We start from the raw sequence: 21,104 nt of genomic DNA, 5'->3' as shown, positions 1-21,104 counted from the left end.
AATGATGCAAAAACAAAATGAATCAAGAAATGGACAATTGAGATAAAGATTGCAGTATGGGTCTTAGATTTATGAAAGGCTCCAGATTTTACAAAGTGATCAGGCCATTTGTTAATATCAAATTATGGTATGATTTGGTATATTTAGGAACTATAAACTTTATTGACAGAGCTTTAGCAAAGTCTTTGTACTGGAAACTGACATAGCTGTATGTATTTGGTGTCTATAAGACATTCTTCACAAATGTGTGAAAGAATTCATTGGATGAATGCTGCCTGACCAATAATGGAATGCATTTTTAAAATACACATTATGTGATGACCTAATTATTTTGTTTCCCAGAAAGGAACTCAACTTGCTGCAGAAGCTGTATGGACTGTATGATACTGTAATGAGCAGTATTAGTGGTTATTATGAAATACTTTGGGGAGATGTAGATATTGAAAAAATCAATGCAGAACTACAGGAATTTCAAAACAGGTTAGTTTCAATTGAATTAGCTTATATTTTTATAATCCCTACCTTCTTAAGATCCTACAAGTATTTCACAAACTAATTTCTTCCCTATTATGTTGGTTTATATACAGAAAATGTTCAAAGAAATATGTAGGTGATATAATTTTTTTCTGATTCTTTCTGAAAGGTGTCGTAAGCTTCCAAAAGGACTTAAAGACTGGCAAGCTTTTTTGGATCTCAAAAAAAGAATTGATGATTTCAGTGAGTCATGTCCTCTACTGGAAATGATGACCAATAAGGCAATGAAGCAGAGACACTGGGACCGGATATCTGAGTTAACCGGAACCCCGTTTGATGTGGAGTCTGATTCCTTCTGTCTTAGAAATATCATGGAAGCACCACTCCTAAAAAATAAGGATGATATTGAGGTACACAAGAGATTAAGATCTTGTTATTGGTCCAGTAAGGAAAATTGCCTTTTCCTTTTCTGAGGGTTGAACAAACAGATGTTTTATCAGAGTGTACTAGTTGCCCTCTGCAATATACTCTCCTAATCTGAGATGATCTTGAATATTCTTGACTTTTACAGAATAATCCTGTGATTCATGGAGATGATATGATTATTTTAAATTGGAGCCCCTCACTCTAACATCCTTGTCCCCTAGTTGCACTTCTATTAAAATAAAATCTATCTATGGGGTTTGTCCTTATTTACAAGCTTCTAATTCTATAATTTTTCCTATTATATGTCTTAGGTTTAAAAATTGTCTATTATATATTTCCCTTCTAAGATTTTTAATTGGTTCCTTTTTGTGACCACTTGTTTTTTTTTTAACTTCATTTTTATCCCTGTGCATTTTATTGATTCTTAGGTCTTTTGATTCTTAAATTGATGTACTGAATATTCTCAAACCTTTTATATATGCCCAGATCTGGAAATTTTTTTTTTTAATTTTTATTTATTTTTAATTTTTTTGACAGGCAGAGTGGACAGTGAGAGAGAGAGACAGAGAGAAAGGTCTTCCTTTTCCGTTGGTTCACCCTCCAATGGCCGCTGCGGCTGGCGTGCTGCGGCCGGCGCACCGCGCTGATCCGATGGCAGGAGCCAGGTGCTTCTCCTGGTCTCCCATGGGGTGCAGGGCCCAAGCACCTGGGCCATCCTCCACTGCACTCCCGGGCCACAGCAGAGAGCTGGCCTGGAAGAGGGGCAACCGGGACAGAATCCGGCGCCCCGACCGGGACTAGAACCCGGTGTGCCGGCGCCGCAAGGCGGAGGATTAGCCTAGTGAGCCGCGGCGCCGGCCCAGATCTGGAAATTTCAAATCTAGAGGGTTATAGATGTCTTTACTTAACATTTTGAGCATCCTAAGCATAATTAAAAATTTTTATTGTGGAAAATTTCAAACATACTGAGGTAGAGATCCTCATACTTCAATAAGTATCAACTCATAGCCAATATATTTTACCTGTACCTCCTTATACTCCAACAACTTCAGATGGAATATAGGTTTTTTTTTTTTTTTAATTTCACTTGGTCTGAGCTCTTGCTCTGATTGCCTGTCCCACTGAACATTCAATTTTTTTGTGGGTTTTGTAATGTTTGTTTATTTGGGAGGTGGTAGGCTCAGAAAATTGACATATCATTTATTCAAATTGTTTCTCTCATTTCGTGTCTTGACTTACCTTGTCTAGTAGTCTTGTGATTTCCTCCATCACTGCCCATCTCCTCCACGCCCCAAGTCCAAAGCCAGGCATTACAACAACAGTTTGCATTTCCTTGTAGGCTCTGTGTAAGGATACTGCTTTGCTACGGAGTGACAGAGCAGGCCTGAGCTGAGGGGTTTTGGGTCCTGGTTCTGGGGCTGGGTCTGTGTTACTGCTAGTTCCCAGGTGCACAAATGGAGGGACCAAGACCAGGGTCCTCAGGCCTGTGTGTTAGCTCCACCCCCTTATTTGCATGTATTTTCCACTTCTGGCTCATGGAGGTATTTACCAAGTTGTTAAGCCTGGCTCATTTTTTTTTTTTTTTTACTTTATCTTTTTGTATTTTACCCATTATTCGATGTTTCTGGAGATGAGAAAATTTCCCACAGACTTGTATATGGTTTTGGATTTTCTGCCCTCCCCTACCTCTTTTTGATCACACGTGTGCAGCAAAAGCTTGCTTTCAAAGCGTTTTTGTCCTATTTGTAAGTATCACTATGATATTATTGAGCAACGAGTTAATAAACATTTGGTAACAATCTCATTCTTTAAGGAGGCTTTTGCACTTAAAACAGCCATTCCATAGTTGTATTTTGAAACTTTACTTTTACAATTCCAAGTACTTCTAGGATTCAAAAGTTATTAAGTATTAGTACCCCAAACAGATTCTCAGTACTCTCTTTCCCCCAGATACATCCTGTAGCTCTGGCAAACTTGCCCCACCTTCCTGGAATCCTGTTACTGGGTTCCTTGAGCCCTCCAGAAGTCCCCACCACTTCCCCACAATCCCCGGGGACCCCTATTTGTGTCCTGCCTGCTCCTCAACACAACTGCCCCTTCTCTACGCAGGTGGAAGTCCTTTTGCCCTCCTCAGGACTCCCAGCAGTTGCCATCACCCTTCTGACATTCATTGCTCACTAGCTTGTGTTACACTTATTTGTGGAAACATCGTGCACCTTTAGATTGCAATGCTTTGTGATTCTTTGATTCTAGTGTGTATGAAAATAAGGTGAGGGCCGGCGCTGCGGCTCAATAGGCTAATCCTCCGCCTGTGGCGCCGGCACACCGGGTTCTAGTCCCGGTCGGGGCACCAGATTCTGTCCCGGTTGCCCCTCTTCCAGGCCAGCTCTCTGCTATGGCCTGGGAGTGCAGTGGAGGATGGCCCAAGTACTTGGGCCCTGCACCCCATGGGAGACCAGGATAAGCACCTGGCTCCTGCCTGTGGATCAGCGCGGTGCACAGGCTGCAGCGCGCAGGCCGCAGCGGCCATTGGAGGGTGAACCAACGGCAAAAGGAAGACCTTTCTCTTTCTCTCTCTGTCTCTCTCTGACTGTCCACTCTGCCTGTCAAAAAAAAAAAAAAAAGAAAAGAAGGTGAGGCTTGGTAGGGGAGAATGTATGACTTTCATTTTCCCTTGTGAGACTTTCATATCAAAGATTCTCAGAAAAATAAGAAAACCCATAAGAAAAAGAAGTGACTTTTAAACAAATGAGATGTTCTTATTAGGGTCAGCGTAGGCAGGTACATAGTAATATTTATATGTTACTTGAAAAGGTTCCCAAGACTCTCACATATATTCTCATTTGATTCCCATAGCTAACCTTTGGGTTAAATGAGCAGCTGTGGTTGTCTCCATTTTGGCCAAAAATGTCAATTAAAAATAAAATCAAGAAAAATGATGATTTCAATGTCATTATCTCATGTACATGGGACAGGAAAATGATCAGAAGTCAAAGTTACAAGGCGCTAATGTGAACTTGCAGCACAATGTTCTTGAACCTTGGTTTTTTAGGCTGTAAGATGACCACGTGAACTAGATGACTGCTACATCCCTTACAAACTAAAATATCCTATGATTTTAATGTGGTCTTAATTTGCAGTTGAAAATGTCATGATTTATTCTTTGGTTTCCCTCTTAAGGATATTTGCATTTCTGCTATTAAGGAGAAGGACATCGAAGCCAAGCTGGCTCAGGTGGTTGATAACTGGACCAACCAAAACTTGAGCTTCGCGGCATTCAAGGGAAAAGGAGAGCTCCTGCTCAAAGGGACCGAATCGGGAGAAATTATCACCTTGATGGAGGATAGCTTAATGGTCTTAGGTTCCTTACTAAACAACAGGTAATGTTATAATTTGGTTGCTGTAAAGTTCTAGGGCAAAGCCCAGTTTTGCAGCTCTGGCATCACATAATATTCTGCTAAACTGCTGGCTCCTGTCTGTCCCTAAATGAACTCTATTTCTGCAGATAATCATGGCTTCCACCTCTCCTTTATGGAACTTTTCTCCCCTTCCCTGTCTTTCCAGGTGAACTTCGCCACAGTTCTCCCAAACTGGCAGCATCTGAACATCTTGGCTTCCCACTGAGATAACCTCTTCATCTGATCTTTCTTTTGTTTCTCTCATTTGTCATCATTGCCCTCCTTGGCCAACCCTGTTCAGACATTCACCCAGTGGCTCAGGAAAACATGCTGACCACACAAGGCGGCATGTCATTAGGGGCTTGACACTTGGAGACTTGTACTGTGGCTTCCATGAATCAGCATGTGCATTGCTGAACTGCCAGGCCAGTTTGCAGGTGACTCTGATCTCAAGTGCAACTTCAGGAAATGGCAATGGGACTCAGTCAGATTAAGGATTCTGTCAGGTCTTTGGTCTGAGAATTAGCAATCTCTATTCTCCTAGCTAACTCTTGACTCTTTGTTACTCTAATACACCTAAGAAATATGCCACAACCCTGTCATGTGCAGAGGTCAGTGTCCAGGGAACATGGAGTTTCTCTATGTCCCTTCTCCAGGTTTGGATCACTGGTAATGCAGTGATATCCTATGTGAACGTGGGCCCCACAGGGCAGCCTTGTAGTTAGATAATGTACAAATCTATAAGGTTCCCATTTAAGAGAGTTTTGGGATGACTTTATTGAGGTCAAAATCCTAGGTGCATCTGTTGCTTTCAGGGAATCTGAATAGTTCTGGCCACGTGACATTCAGTGATTCCTGGGCTTCACAGTTCATCGCAAATTTTGCCATTCTGACTTCCAAGATTGCTTCTTGAAGAAGGCTGCAGGTTCACCTGAGCAGTTCCTGCAGCCAAGAAGTTCAGGGTTTGAAGGCTGTCTTCATTTTATCCTTCCTCTGACATAACTGACTAGTAGCTACTGTGGTGCTAGTAAACTCAGAGCTGAAGCCTGCTAGTTAGAATGTAAGGATACCTAAGAACTTAATCACATTCTGGGAAGTTTTCCTCCTGGAGCGTTTGCAGCACCAACTGGGTCTGGGCATCCTATTCCAGAAGCAACCAGAGACTAACATTGTAGTGGGCAGTGCCTGTCTGTTGAGTCTCCAGCACACCCTGATGTGACTTCAGAAGGGAATTACATGGCTCCATGGGTGAGATTTGACTCTAGATAGATCTGAATTGTGAAACTTCCCTGGTTTCACGATTCCTGATTCTCTGGAACTTTACGGGTCTTCCTACCTGTCAGGGTGAGTTCTATCCTACAAAGTTGTATGATGCAGGCACCTGGCCAAAAGACAGATACTCATTATGTTAGATTTTATTTCAGATCTCTCTTTTTTTTGTGTTAGGAAGTTCTAGACTATTAGAAATGATTCTCAAACAATCAATGTGATACACCACATTAACAGACTACAGAAGAAAAACAAAAACAACAACAACAAAAGAAATGATTCTCTGTGCAGGACCATTTTTGGCTCTAAATAGGTACTTCATCCCCTTGAAATGCCTGCCATGCCATCTTAGTCTACATATCTTGATTTTGAACATTTTTTTGACATATTTAAAATATTTTAAGAATGTATTTATTTATTTGAAAAATAGAGAGACAGAGACATAAAGACAAAGACAGACAGAGAGATTGCCCTTCTGCCAGATCACTCCCCAAATGTCCCCAGCAGCCAAGCTGGGTCAGGGCATCGCCAGGAGCCAGGAGCTCAGTGGCAGCCTCCTCGTGGATGGCAGGGGCAGAAGTACTGTACTTTGGCCATCACCTGGCTCCTCCCACGGTGTGCACTAGCAGGAAGATGTAATCGGGACTGGAGTTGGGATTCAAACCCAGGCACTCCAGTATGGAACATAGGTATCCCAAGCAGCATCCTAACCTCAAAGCCAAACATCTGCTTCTGTTTCTGGCGTATTGATTGCCTTTCAACTCTAGACCAGTGGCCAGAGGGACAGTATAAAGTGGGTTCTGGGAAAAATGCCTCTTGAAGTCTGAGCAACCACAGGGAGTTTTTTACCACTCAGTTTCTAACTCCATGTATGACATAGACTTCCAGAGAAGTGATGAGTTGCACTTAGGCACCAGACTGCACCCAGAAAAACCCCATTCTAAATGTCAGTGTCTTCAGGTCACACTGTCCTGGATCAAGAAACAATGAAAGACCCTTGTCAACAAGAGCTACTCACCAGGAGATGCTACTACGCCACACCAAAACTACTTGCCATTGCCACAAACTGAAGTCAGCTTCTTGCTTTTGTTGTAGGTGCCTGGAGTCTTCACCCAGTAGCCCCCATCACATCCTCCTTGGCAGCTAGTCTACTTCTCCTCTTTCTTTGCTGTGCTCAGCTTTATAGAAAGCTTGTATTCTCCTCAACACTCCACCAGTCCTGGTGATCAGAAAACAGGCTGTACTATTTTGGGGTAGCTCTGATGGAGCTCCAACACTACAGAATCCATATAGCTGCGGTGCCTGGCGAATTAGCAGTCTCTGGGTGGGAAGAGCATGCCTCTTAGGGGACATCAGACTACAAGCTGGACCCTGGCTTTGTGGTAATCCTGTGCTCGGTGAACCTGGTGATATCTAACCCTCCTCCTGATCTTTAGGAGTCTGATTTGCCCTGTCCCTTTAGAAATGGTCTGTGTTTTGTTGGATGAAACTTTAAGATGTCTTCATTCATAAATGGAAAACCCCTAAGCCATGGTTTCTTTCCCTAGATCCAGTAGGTTCACAGACTGTTGTTCTTACAGGCAGCACTCATTTGGATTTGGTTCACAAATGACTTGGAAATCCTTTTCTTCCTTGTTTTCTTTTAACTCTCTGGAAGCAGCCAGCACAATTCATTTGCTGGACGTCTGGGCCATAAAGCTTGGCTGATTTTCTTATTCTATGGCTGACACAAGTGACATTCCTATTTAACCACTGGGCCACCGTGACTCCCAGTGACATTCCTATTTAAATGAGTTTTATTCACAACAAGTGAATTCAAGTCAGACTTCATTAATGGCACGATGTTAGAAATTGCTTTCTTACCACAAAACGTTCATTCCCAGAGGAATGTTTCTCCCATAATTTACTGTGTTGCGCTTACTAGTTTCTGAATCATTCTTGAAATGTTTTCTGTTCACTTTTAGATATAATGCTCCATTTAAAAAAAATATCCAGAATTGGGTATATAAATTGTCTACTTCCTCCGATATCATTGAAGAGTGGCTGATCGTGCAGAACCTCTGGGTTTATCTCGAAGCTGTCTTTGTAGGTGGAGATATAGCCAAACAGCTGCCTCAGGTAAAGATGATATTGTAATTACTGGCAGAATAATTTTGTGTGTGTTGTCTCTATGAGGGTATTTCAAAAAGTTCATGAAAAAATAGAATTAAAAATAGGAGTTGATTCTGATGGAAAACTTTTTTGAAAACTGTGTATAGTATTTTCAGAATATGACTTTTCCCGTGTAATTTTTTAACATTTTATTGAAATACAGTGTACATGTCAAGAAGTGCACATAAGTGTTTTGGTCCTATCACACTCATTACCAATATCCAAATTATGAATAAAAATTAGTAGTCCTTACTATTACCCCCTCTCCTTTTTCTTTGATTGTGGAAAAGAAGAGTATATTGTCATTTACATGGTATAATTCAGTGAAGCAATATTTATATCTATATAGTGAATGATATTATAACATTTTTCATACCCAGAGAACTCATACTTTTAATTTGATTTTCCTATGGACTTTTAAGTATCTTTGTATGTCTCTGGGGAAGTCTTCACAAAGATACATTGAAGTTCTGCCCGTGCCAGGATGTTGGCAAACTGTGGCGCATTCACTTATTTTTGTAAGTGAAGTTTTATTGGCCACAGCCACATCCACATCCACTACTTTATATGAAGGTACTTCAAAAAGCTCACGGAAAATGAGATTAAAAAATGTTTATTTTGGTGCAAAAAACTTGAAGTCCATGCCTAGTTTTTTCATAATATGCATTTTCCATGAACTTTTTGAAGATCCCTCATAGGTTGTCTGTGGCCATACTGGTGCCATACAGAAGAGCCATGAGGTTACAACAGAGATTGTATGGCTCACACGTCTAAAATAATGACTTTCAGGCCCTTTCCAGAAAGTTAAAAAAAAAAAAGTGCTGACCTCTTCTTTACATTAGCAGAAAGAAAAATCTCACATAATTTTAGATGGAATAATTTTGAGGTTTGAAGATATGATGTACATTCAATTTCAGTACTATTAAAATATAACTGTCTTCCAAGAGTTAACCTTATAATATTCCTCTGAGGGTAGTATTAAAATTAATCTGTATTCTGTAAGCACAAATGAACTATTACTAAGTCTACCACTAACAAATCAGAAACGTGCTGTGGGACAAGGAAATTGATGCCGAGAAGCCTGGAACCAAACCTTTAAAACAAGTCTACAGGGGCCTTTTAAGTGTGTGCCCAAACTGGATAGTGTCTCTTCGTGAAGATAACTTATTTGTTATAAAAGTAAGCCTACTCTTTCTAAATTTCAGTATCTACAAATAGGATCTACATAGTTTAAAAATCAAGGAGAAGAGGATTTTGAAAGTAGCTGAGTTCCCTTTGCAACACATTTTTAAAACACAAAACTGAAATATGTTTTTTTGTTTTTCAGTCAGAAAGTTGCATTTTTAATAGAGGTGAGATTATGCCAGTTTCTAGAGGCATTTTTGCAATTGAATGCAAAACTTAATATCATCCATAGTAAATAGAAAATGCTCATTTGCAACAATGTAAATGAAGCTTTGTTTTGTGTTTTTACTGTTTTTCTCTTCCTTCCCCACCCCCCCTCCCTGTTGAGCTTTAATTATTCCAAGGATCCTGAGATCAAATTATTTTCATGCTTCCTCCGTTTGCTCATCAAACCAAAACACCTGGGGTGCTGAAAGACCAGATTTGAACTTTCAGTTGATAGCTCTGCAAATTAATCATGTGGCACTTGGAAACACACATTAAATTCAAGGAAACAAAAAGTGATACACCCCATTGTGATAAAGCAGTATTTTAATAAGCAGTTTTATAACTTTGGGTGTTTGCTGTTCAGAATTAATTCAGATGAAAAAAATTGCTTAAATTATGTAGCCTGAGACTAATAGAAGCTTATTTGAAGAACCGTAAGAAATTCCAAAGTGAAAACTTTGCTTTTTTCAATTATCCAAATGTTAATCTTGACTGACGATGGATTTGTTTGCAGGAAGCAAAACGTTTTCAGAATATTGACAAGTCATGGATAAAAATAATGCAGCGAGCTCATGAGAATCCCAATGTGATTAGCTGCTGCGTTGGGGATGAAACCATGGGGCAGCTTTTGCCTCATTTACATGAACAATTGGAAGTATGCCAGAAGTCACTCACAGGGTAAGAGCTTAATTTTTAAATACCCATCATTTTATATACGTGATGGTTTTATCTCAAACACATTCCTAGTTTGACTGCATTTCTAATTTTGTAGTGATGGGTGGAGTGGGGACGAAAATGTAACATTTTATGTAAATTTAATTTTTCTGTAGGAGAAAGACACCTTTCACCTGGGGGTGGGCGAGTGACGGCACCTCTTTAGTTTCCTAGGGCTACTGTAACCAGTTACTACACACTGGGTGTCAGCTCTCTCTCAAGGCTCTATGGAAGGCTGTTCCCTTGCCTGTTCCAGTTCTGGTGGCCCTCTGAGGCCCTTGGCTCGTGGCTGCTTAACTCCAGTGTTCCTGTCTTCATTGCACCTTTGCTTCTGCCTGTGTTTCTCACGAAGCTTGTCATTGGATTTAGGGCTCATCTGAACATTCTTAAGATGACCTTGTGGTAGAGGCCTTTGTCTTTTAATTAAACTTGTTTCTAACTGACATGATTAAAGTTGTGGTAGGAGCCTTTCAAATGTCAGAAGAAAAAGGGAGGAATCTGTCCTGGGAATGAAATGTGGCTGTTAGCTGCTTGCCTATGAATACTTCAACTGTAGTCCCTAACTGCTTCCATGTAACCATTTCAGGGTCTGCTTGCTGTTAGAGAGCAATGGTGTTAATCTGTGCCAGCCAGTGTAGGGCTTAATATGTGTGTGGAAAAAAACATCATCAGTAGCTACATATGCATGTGGAGCATTGTAGCAATCCCTGTGGCCACCATGTAACATTAGAATATCCAATCAAATGTATGCATGGAGCCATAAAAGGAACACAAAGAAGCTAAAACCATTTAAAAGGAAATACCCCTCTTTGTTCAGGGCTCAGGCTTTTGGATAAGAAACTCTACCTGGGCCTTGTGCTGGCATAAATATTTAAAGGCTACTTTCTGTTAAAAGGTCTTGGTATCTTGTCTCTCTATGTGAATTCTGCTACACTCTCTTCTCAAGATCTCTAACTTCATTACATTGCAGAGACCCTTTTTCTAAATAAGGTACCTTTCCCAGATTCTAGCAAATGGGATGTGGATTTACCATTCTAGGGGTTGCCATTCAACCACTACACTCATAGAGTGGAGATATACTCTAAGAGAAGAATTAACTGGACAAATTCATGGGTAACGTGCTTAACATGCAGTTCATTCTCAATTACTATTTGAAATAGGGTGATGCTTTCTCTTGGTTTGTCTAAGTCCATGCCTCTGTCCAGGCTTGATGGTTAATTGGCCCCTCTTCCATTCTCAGAATAGCCAGTTTGGACATAAATGACACCCTGGTTTAAGCCACGAGGTTCCCTACACTCTTAGAAAGGCAAGGCCGATAGACGATGAAACAGCTTAGCTCTAAATCTCTTTCCTGTTTTCCCCAGTGCCATCCAGGGTGGAACATGGACTGTGGTTCTTGAACCAGCGCCCATATGGGATACTGGCACTGCAGGTGGTGGCTTTATCAGCTACTCCACAGCGCTGGCCCCAACTATGGTTCCCAAAGGCATTCCAGAGGCAAATAGGAATTGACTGTGGACGTTTGTTATGATCTTATGGAAGATGTTAGTGATTATGTCTTAGATTTAAAAAAATAGCAAGTAATTCACACACATACACACACAAACACACGCACACAATTCCCTCTGGGTAATGGGCTATTAACTTTATTTGAAGGTATTTGGAGAAGAAGAGATTACTATTTCCAAGATTCTTCTTTGTATCTGATCCAGTTCTCCTGGAAATTCTTGGACAAGCCAGCGACTCCCACACCATACAGGTATAAGCTAAGTACCTGTGACCTAAATTGCTTTTTTCTACAGGATATGTAATCAAGAATAAGTATGAAGTTAACATCTTAAAAGTGTAGACTGGAAAGAGGAGCATTAAAAATTATGTTGATTATCAGATGTCCTATTTTTTGTGTATTTGGTGTGTGACATAATCTAGTAGTGTTGGTGAGCAAGGATCACCCGGTGTGTCACTCGCTAGCTGTGTGACCTTGGCAATCTCCTTCACTTTCCTGTTTCTCAGTTTCCCCAACTGTCAAGTTGACATATGGATGGTTCTCACCTCAGGATGGGTGGGAAGGGTTATCCATGAGATAACACATAGCACAGTGTCTGGCACACAGTATGTTCTCACTAAATAAAATTCATCATTATGCAAATTTTGCTCTAAATAGTCAGACCAAATGGGAATTGTAGCTCGAATATGTCTGTTTTTTTTTTTTCTTCCTGAATTGTTTCTCAAATGCTTTGAATCATTTCCAAGATGGAAAATGAAAGACTATAGGGAACTAGGTGTGGTAGGCACTGCATTCTTCACCCCACGGCTGTTTCTGATCTGGGGATCTGGGAAGTGGTTGATGTTTTCCCTGTTGCTTTCCAGGGAGTGGTGGGGCTGAGGCGGCCGTGGGGGGTGGGGTGGGGGTGGTAAAGCTGTGAGAAGTGGAGATGGCGCCAAGACAGAAGGCAAGACAGAGAGGGTGGGACAGGATGGTTCAGTCTCCATGTGAAGGGAGGGAGGCCATGGCCATGGCCTGAAGTCCAGTCTCCTCGGTGTAATAGGGTGAAAGTGCAGCACTTGGATAAGTTATTCTGTAGAGCAGGATTTTAAAAAGTGGGCCTCCAAGTCAGTTAAGGGGCAAAGCAGAGTCTGTAAATTTTTTTAGGCTTTTTAAAACATCTCAGTGGCTTCTGTGCTAGCCCCACGGATGATGTTTTCTTTCTGTTTTGTGTTCCTTACAGCCACATCTCCCTGCCGTGTCTGACAACATCAACGAAGTGACATTTCATGCCAAAGACTATGATCGCATGATGGCTGTCGTATCGAGAGAAGGAGAAAAAATCATTGTAATTCGCATCGATTAAAAGTTTGTTATTAGGGCCGGCGCCGCGGCTTACTAGGCTAATCCTCCACCTAGTGGCGCCGGCACACCGGGTTCTAGTCCCGGTCAGGGCGCTGGATTCTGTCCCGGTTGCCCCTCTTCCAGGCCAGCTGTCTGCTGTGGCCAGGGAGTGCAGTGGAGGATGGCCCAGGTGCTTGGGCCCTGCACCCCATGGGAGACCAGGATAAGTACCTGGCTCCTGCCTTCGGATCAGCGCGGTGCGGCCGCGGCGGCCATTGGAGGGTGAACCAACGGCAAAAGGAAGACCTTTCTGTCTCTCTCTCTCACTGTCCACTCTGCCTGTAAAAAAAAAAAAAAAAAAAAAATGTTATTAGGATTTCAGAACTTCTAGAGAAGACAGATAATTCTGTGAAAAAAAAAAAAAAAGGGTGGGTTGGGGGAGGTGTGTGGAGCAGTGAATTAGGAAGCCTGGGCTCAAATTCTGTAGCCCAGCTTTGTTACAAACTAGTTCAGAAAATCATTAAGCTTCTCCAAGACTCATTTTATCATTTGTAAATAGAAAGTTTAGGCTAGATGATTTTTTATAGTTCAGCTTTAGTATTAGATGATTTAATTCATGTTTTAAATATTTTTGTGTCAAATATAAAACTAATGGCTTTGCATTGGGGTATGAAGTATGTGACAATTATAAAAATACTAAACTGTTAGCAATTCATAATATAGTTGTGATGTGTTTTTTTTAGTTGGATAATTCTGTTATGGCCAAGGGTCCTGTAGAGATTTGGCTTCTGGAATTATTAAAAATGCAGATGTCATCCTTACATAATATAATTCGATCTGCATTCTATCAAATCAGCGATTCAGGATTTCAACTCCTACCTTTCCTCAGTCACTTTCCAGCACAGGTAAGAATACATAATAACTAAGGAAGGCTGAGATGGAAGTAACTGGGGGAGGATGCTGAACAGGTGGCCAGCCTGAAGGTGTGGAGGCTGCTGTAGCTAACCTTGGCTCTCACCACCTGCTCGTGAGCCTGTACCATTCTAGTTCCTCATGCCACCCTTCCCAGAGAATATGCCCCTGTTCTCCCATTATTAAGGGTATACCCTAGGACTGAAATCATAAATAGGAAATTTCATCTTACAAATGCATATTACAGATGAGGGAGCTTCGAAGCATTCATGGAAAAAATGGCACTAAAAGATAATGTGAATTTTCTCTGAACATTTTGAAGTCCCCTCCTATGTGTGTATGTGTGTGAGTGTGTGGATATATATTGACAGTTCCTCATTTCCAGTGGCTCAACTTAGGACTTTTCGACTTTACCACAGCGGGAAAGTATACCTACACACCATTCTGTTTTTCACATTCAGAACAATATTCACTAAATTGCACGAGGTATTTATGAGATAGGCTTTGTGTTGGATGAATTTGCCCAACTGAAGGCTAGTATAAATGTTTTGAGCATATCAAGGTAGGCTTAGTTAAGCTATGATATTCAGTAGGCTAAGAATAATCAATGTATTTTTAACACCCCCCCTCGGCCTCCCCCGATGCCCCAGGGCTGCAAATGCTCTCCCCAAGCCCATCCCTGTTCTCCTGCCCTTTGCTTCCACTCCATCCCCTGCGACCTTGGCATTCCCAGTTAGTCCTCCACTATGTCATCCTCCTCACCAGTGCCTTCCATATCTCCTGCCCTCCACTTTGTGCCTGCCTGAGCTGGAGTCCCTGCCCCACATGGCCCAGCCACCTGCTACCTGCCTGCTGCTCCTCGTGCCACTCTCGATGTATTTTTAACATGATATTTTCAACTTATGATAGATTTTTTTTTTTTTTGACAGGCAGAGTGGACAGTGAGAGAGAGAGAGACAGAGAGAAAGGTCTTCCTTTTTTGCCATTGGTTCACCCTCCAATGGCCGCTGCGGCCGGCGCTGCGGCTGGCGCACCGCGCTGATCTGAAGCCAGGTCTCCCATGGGGGTGCAGGGCCCAAGCACCTGGGCCATCCTCCACTGCACTCCCAGGCCACAGTAGAGAGCTGGACTGGAAGAGGAGCAACCGGGACAGAATCCGGCGCCCCAACTGGCGCTAGAACCCGGTGTGCCGGCGCTGCAAAGCGGAGGATTAGCCTATTGAGCCACGGCACCGGCTGATAGATTTTTTTTTTTTTTTTGACAGGCAGAGTGGACAGTGAGAGAGAGAGAGAGAGAGAGAGAAAGGTCTTCCTTTTGCCGTTGGTTCACCCTCCAATGGCCGCCGCGGCCAGCGCGCTGCGGCCGGCGCACCGCGCAGATCCGATGGCAGGAGCCAGGTGCTTCTCCTGGTCTCCCACGGGGTGCAGGGGCCCAAGCACCTGGGCCATCCTCCACTGCACTCCCTGGCCACAGCAGAGGGCTGGCCTGGAAGAGGGGCAACCGGGACAGAATCCAGCGCCCCGACCCGGACTAGAACCCGGTGTGCCGGCGCCGCTAGGCGGAGGATTAGCCTAGTGAGCCGCGGCGCCGGCCTCGGCTGATAGATTTTTGAGACATGATCCCATCGTAAGTTAAGGAGCATCTGTATATAGGTTAATATTTAGATAATATAAAGATATAGATTTTCCTGAAACAAAATACATCTTGTCCCTTTAGTTTCCCCTACACAGGTTAAAAATTGGCACAATCTGTTAAAAGAGGCTCTTCCACAAGCCAGCTTTTTGAAGACAGAAGACCATGAAGGTCTGGAAGGGGCCAGAGTTGGAGCAGGTGTTCTCATCAACACCCCTTTTGTCCTGTGTCTCTCAGCAGTGCATTGCAACCATGTGTCAAGTATTGTTAAAGCCCAAAAGACAAAATGAGGAATACTTTCATTAAGTTTTTATTCAAGATAAATGAAGATGATCTGTGATCTGGGTCAGTGGTAGCAGGGGACAGAAGGCAAGAGCTATCCAAGGAAAATACCAGGAGCTTTTGCTCAAACTATGCTGCTTCTCCAATTATTCCTTCCAACACAAACTCCTGGTCCTGAGTTAGTGCACACCCAGGGTGACAGCTGAAATGATAGGAAATTATTTATTCAAACTGTGCAATTATAGGTACACAGAGAATCAAGTGTTATTGGAGAAGAGATTTTAATATTATGATTTAAAAATAAATATTTGGTAAACTTTAGAATTTTTATTAGCATACAAAGTTTGTGATAACGTCTTATAAAATACTTGTCTTAAACTAAATCAATATATTTCCCCTCTCCTGAGAAAACTCTTCCTATCTGAGAGTACCTCAAAAAGTTCATGGAAAAAATGGAATTACAAGGTAAATTTATTTTGGTGCCAACAATTTTTTTTAAATTCATGCCTTTTTCACACATATTTTTCATAAACTTTTTGAAGACCTCTTGTATGTTCTGAAGGAGAGGTTCAGTCTAATTTAGACTGACAGATTTAGCATTTGGTGCAGAATTGAGAGCAAGTTCAGAAAGTGGTGAAGTTGAATAGGGTATAGTCGAAAAACTCACTAGCTTTCAGGATTTTCTTTAGTCCATGCATTCATTTTTTTTTCAAGCAATTTTTCCAAATAAAAGAAATTTGCTCTATTTTAAGTTAGCTTAAATATTTATATAAAATTGTTTAAAATGTCACCTCTACTTTATTCTAAAACATTTTAAAGATTATGAATTAGGGGCCGGCGCCGTGGCTCACTAGGTTAATCCTCCGGCTGCGGTGCCAGCATCCCATATGGGCGCCGGTTCTAGTCCCGGTTGCTCCTCTTCCAGTCCAGCTCTCTGCTGTGGCCCGGGAAGGGGAATGGAGGATGGTCCAAGTGTTTGGTCCCCTGCACCTGCATGGGAGACCAGGAAGAAGTGCTTTGGATTGGCACAGCTCCAGCCGTTGCGTTCATTTGGGGAGTGAAGGAAGACCTTTCTCTCTGTCTCTCTCTCTGTCTGTAACTCCACCTGTCAAATAAATAAATAAAAATCTTTTTTAAAAAAGATTATGAATTAATGAATGCTTGCTGTAAATATTTGGATAAATAGAAATAAAAATTTCCCATATGCATGTATTTCAAAAAGTTCATGGAAAATGGAATTAAAAGGTAGGTTTATTTTAGTGCAAAAACATGAAATCCATGTCTAATTTTGTAGTAATATGCATTTTTATGAATTTTTGAAGATCCCTTGTGTGCATGGATTTAAGCACTTTTTTTGTCAAAATAAACTTGTCTTTCAATTCTATTCTCCATGAAATTTTTGAAGTATCCTTGGAGATAAAGACTCCAGTATGTATGAGAGAGAGTGAGATGAAGAAAGAAGTTAGGCAACATGTAATTTTGAAAAGATGCAAAGAGGCCTTTGGAAAACTCTGTGTGAGAAAAAAGGGTATGCACACACAATTTAAAAAAAAAGAAAAAATACAATTAAGAGTAAATAATTCCATTTAATTTTCTTGAGCAAGAAAAATCATTGCATAGAGAGATCCATGGTTTCAGGCCCTCTGTAGAAATGTTTCCTAAGCGTCTTCCCCAACACTTATGCTGTGGTCTGAATATTACACAAAGTTCATGTGCTGCAAACTTAATCCCCAATGCAGCAATGTTGGGAGGTGGAGCCCAGGAAGAGGGGCTCTGCTTTCATGAACAGATTAATGTCGGGAGTGGGTTTGCTATCCTGAGAGTGGCTTTGTTGTAAAAGGGAGTTTGGCTGTCTCTTGCACTCCCACTCTTGCCCCTCCACCTGCCAGCATGATATGATGCGGTGTGAAGGCCCTTACCAGATTCTGGCCCCTTGACCTTGGTCTTCCCAGCCTCCAGAACTGTGAGAAATAAAAGTCTCTTTTTTTTGTAATAAGTCAAGCAGTCTCGGGTATTTTGTTGTGGCAAAACAAAATGGACTAAGACAACATTTATAGTTCAATACATAGTAGTCATTTTAAAAATTATTTGTCCACATTGAAATAATTAAATGTTAACAGTTAAAAAAGGTTAAGTCTTTTCCTCCTTTTTTAAAGTAGGAAAATGTATGTCTCCTTTTTTAGTTTAGAATGAGTAAAACCCTGTTTACCTTCATGTGATTAAATGACCACCCAATTCTACCTCAGCTGTGCTTTAAATATTTGGCCAATTTAAATATTTGTTGCTGGATTTGCAGGTTGGGCTTCTGGGACTTCAAATGTTGTGGACACATGATTCAGAAGAGGCTTTAAATAATGCAAAAGATGACAGGAAAATCATGCATGTGACCAATCAGAAATTTTTGGATATTCTAAATACTCTTATTAGTCAAACAACTCATGACCTAAGCAAGTTTGATAGAGTGAAATTTGAAACTCTAATTACCATCCATGTGCATCAGAGAGATATTTTTGATGACTTGGTAATGTATCATTTTTCTTAAAGTAACTTGATGTACTAACTAATAATGAACAGTTAAGGATTATATGTAATTGCCTAACTTGTATGAACTTTCCATCTGCTTGGGTCTTTTCACAAGTGTCTCCACCTGTAGCATGTCTAGAAACATCTGTATTGGGTGGCTTGAAGAATCACTTGTGTATATTCACTTGGCCCTCTGAGAGTCTGGAACTAACTGGTGTGATATGAACCAACTACAACAAATTGTTCCATTAAACCAAATGCCCAGGGCCGTGGTACAATTTTAAGGGGCATTGGTTGTCAGCTATATGATGGGTAGATTGAGAAAGGAGAAGTATAAATGAAGTCAAGCTTCAGGGAATTCTTATGACTGTCTAATTAATAACAATAACAACAGGCATGGCCTCATGAGCTTGATTTGTGCAAGATTCTGTGGGTGTAAGAGGGTGGTTAGAGTTCCTTTTGGAAACAGGGCTCCGTCACTTCTCGGCCTTTTGGCTAAGACCAAGTGTGGAAATAGGGCTCCAGCCAATGGGCTTGAGCAAAATTAAGTTCTTCTAAAGCAGGGCTCCTCTACTAGGGGGTAAGGGCTACAAGCAGGTTTGATAAACCACCACTTGACAGTCTTTGCTTTTTAATTACCATTGCTTTATTCTGCTTGATCTGATACATCTTAAGCATCTCTTTCCTTCATCACAGATAATTCATGCAACCTGAATAAGATCACAGACTGGCTATTTCAAACTTTTTATCAAAAGTTCTGATCAGATATGTTGTATTTATTGAAGATTGTTTGATGGACACGCAGTAACAGGCAATCAGTCCCTCTCTTACTTTACACTAAAGACCATAACTTTTCTTTTAAAAAATATTTATTTTCATTTTATTGAAAGGTACACACACACACACACACACACACAGCAGAGAGAGGAGAGAGGGGGAAATATCTTCTGTCCATTGGTTCACTCCTCAAATGCCCTCAATCGCTGGGGCCAAGCAGAAGCCAGGAGCCTGGAACTCAATCCAGGTCTCTCACATGTGTGGTGGGGACCCAGCTACTTGAGCCATCATCTGCCACCTCCAGGGATGTGCAGTGGCAGGAAACTGGACCAGAAATGGAACCGGGACTTGTGCCAGGTACTCCAGAATGAGATGTAGTTGTCTCAAGTGGCGCCTTAACTGTTGTGCCAAACGCCTGCCCAAGACTCTCACTTTTCAAAGTATTATTTGCTGACCAGCTAAACTGACATCACCTGGGAGATTGTTAAGCAGAATCTCTAGCTTCCCACCTCCTACCCCTAGACCTTCTGAATCAGAATCTGCGTTTTAACAAGATTCCCGGGTGGTTCATATGTATATTAAAGCTGATCTGATTTCATCATCATTAAAAAAAATCATCTATTATTTTTCACTTTATGTTTCTGTGTGGGAGCAAACTGTTGAAATCCTTACTTAATGTATACTAAGCTGATCTTCTGTATATTAAGATAATCGAAAATGAATCTTGATGTGAATGGAAGGGGAGAGGGAGTGGGAAAGGGGAGGGTTGTGGGTGGGAGGGACGGTATGGGGGGGAAGCCATAGTAATCCATTATTCGTACTTTGGAAACGTATATTCATTAAATAAAAGTTAAAAAAAAAAAAAAGCTGGAGACAAGGTGCTCTGGGCTTTATCTCTGGATCAGAGGTTGCACACTAGACATGTTGTTTTGGTCTTGTGCAGACTTGCTTTCCCTGGATTGCAGCTGCCGCTCTACCGTCGCTTTCACTGAAGTCTACCTCAAGAAACACTAGTGTGGAATCCATTATTGTATCTGCTCTGAGCATGCTTTTGAAGATGTTGTCTATACAGCTCTGACTCCTCCAGCTGAAGTCCTGTGAGGAACCTGCTATTAAAACTAAGGGCTGAGCAAAGCTTTACTTTCCACACAGGATGCATTTTTTTAAAAAAACCTGTAAACAAGAAAAAGTATGAAAGTCTTAATTTCCACTGAGTTTTTCGTCCGTCTGCATCCCAATTAAAATGAGATCTTACAGCCAGCACATGGGCATTTTATTTTTCCATGTGCAATGCTTACGACAGCCTGGTATGCACAAGAATTCAAGAAATACATTAGCTGTTCCTTTTCTGTTGCTCCTCGAGGTACCATCGTAATGAATTATTGAAAGTAGCTTGGGGCCAGTGCTGTGGCGTGGCAGGTAAAGCCGCTGCCTGCAGTGCTGCCATCCCATATGGGCACCAGTTCAAGACCCCACTGCTCTGCTTCTGACCCAGCCCTCTGCAATGGCCTGGGAAAGCAGTAGAAGATGGCCCAAGTCCTTGGGCCCCTGCACCCATGTGGGAGACCGGAGGAAGCCTGGATCTGCACAGCTCCAGCTGTTGTGGCCATCTGGGGAGTGAACCAGCGGATGGAAGACCTCTCTCCTCTCTCTTTCTCTCTCTCTCTCCCTCTCTCCCACACACACCTCTCTCTAACTCTGCCTTTCAAATAAATAAATAAATCTTCAAAAAAGAAAGAGAGAGAGAAAGGAAGCAGCTCCATGTGCTCACTTCGGCAGCACGGATACTGAAAGTAGCTCCTGACAACCTCTCCATGGCCGTGGGTCCTATGTTAGGGTCCCTTGCAGTGGGACTGTGCTGAGCCACCTGAAAGTAGCTGTTTTAGGGTGATGAATACAAACTCTGCTCTAAGTGGGAAGGCAGAATCCTTAACCGGAGGTGGAAGCAAGCTCTTAGACAGTGCGACAAATAATAATAATAATAAAAGATTCTGAATAACATGAAGTGTGGAGGTCTGGCAAACGGAGATCTGGAGGTTGAATCATCGCCAGAGGTCCATGTGTTAGTGTCACTTGAGTGACCCAGAGGTGGGCCTGCTGGATGTAAGTGTGGTGAAGCAGACGCTGTGGGCAGGACGAGGGCTTCCCCAGGTTTCCCAGTGGAAGATCGTGAAGACCCTGAGAACGTGAGGATGGTGGGATAGAGTTCCTAAAAGTGCTTACCTGGTTTCTGTCTCTTCTCATGGACCTGGTACTAGAGCTTGTGCCCATGGTGTTGGGATGCCGGTACCTCTTTCCCCATAGGTAGATGCAGATGGCCAGGG

General features: G+C 41.9%; 1 protein-coding gene across 5 annotated transcripts in view; it reads left to right on the top strand.

Moving 5' to 3' along the window:
* Nucleotides 1-21,104, top strand: part of DNAH8 (dynein axonemal heavy chain 8) — a 358,350-nt gene that overhangs the window by 138,813 nt on the left and 198,433 nt on the right. For all 5 annotated transcript variants that reach the window (XM_070074115.1, XM_070074114.1, XM_051854776.2 and 2 more), the window contains 9 exons: nucleotides 343-480; nucleotides 644-884; nucleotides 4,081-4,280; nucleotides 7,532-7,685; nucleotides 9,625-9,788; nucleotides 11,481-11,583; nucleotides 12,554-12,658; nucleotides 13,398-13,559; nucleotides 17,777-18,001. In XM_070074115.1, the coding sequence (XP_069930216.1) occupies nucleotides 343-480; nucleotides 644-884; nucleotides 4,081-4,280; nucleotides 7,532-7,685; nucleotides 9,625-9,788; nucleotides 11,481-11,583; nucleotides 12,554-12,658; nucleotides 13,398-13,559; nucleotides 17,777-18,001 (1,492 nt within the window). The remainder of the gene's footprint in view (nucleotides 1-342; nucleotides 481-643; nucleotides 885-4,080; nucleotides 4,281-7,531; nucleotides 7,686-9,624; nucleotides 9,789-11,480; nucleotides 11,584-12,553; nucleotides 12,659-13,397; nucleotides 13,560-17,776; nucleotides 18,002-21,104) is intronic.

Source organism: Oryctolagus cuniculus, chromosome 5, assembly GCF_964237555.1.
Source record: "Oryctolagus cuniculus chromosome 5, mOryCun1.1, whole genome shotgun sequence".
Taxonomy (NCBI): domain Eukaryota; kingdom Metazoa; phylum Chordata; class Mammalia; order Lagomorpha; family Leporidae; genus Oryctolagus; species Oryctolagus cuniculus.
This window is presented reverse-complemented; position numbering and strand designations above follow the sequence as displayed.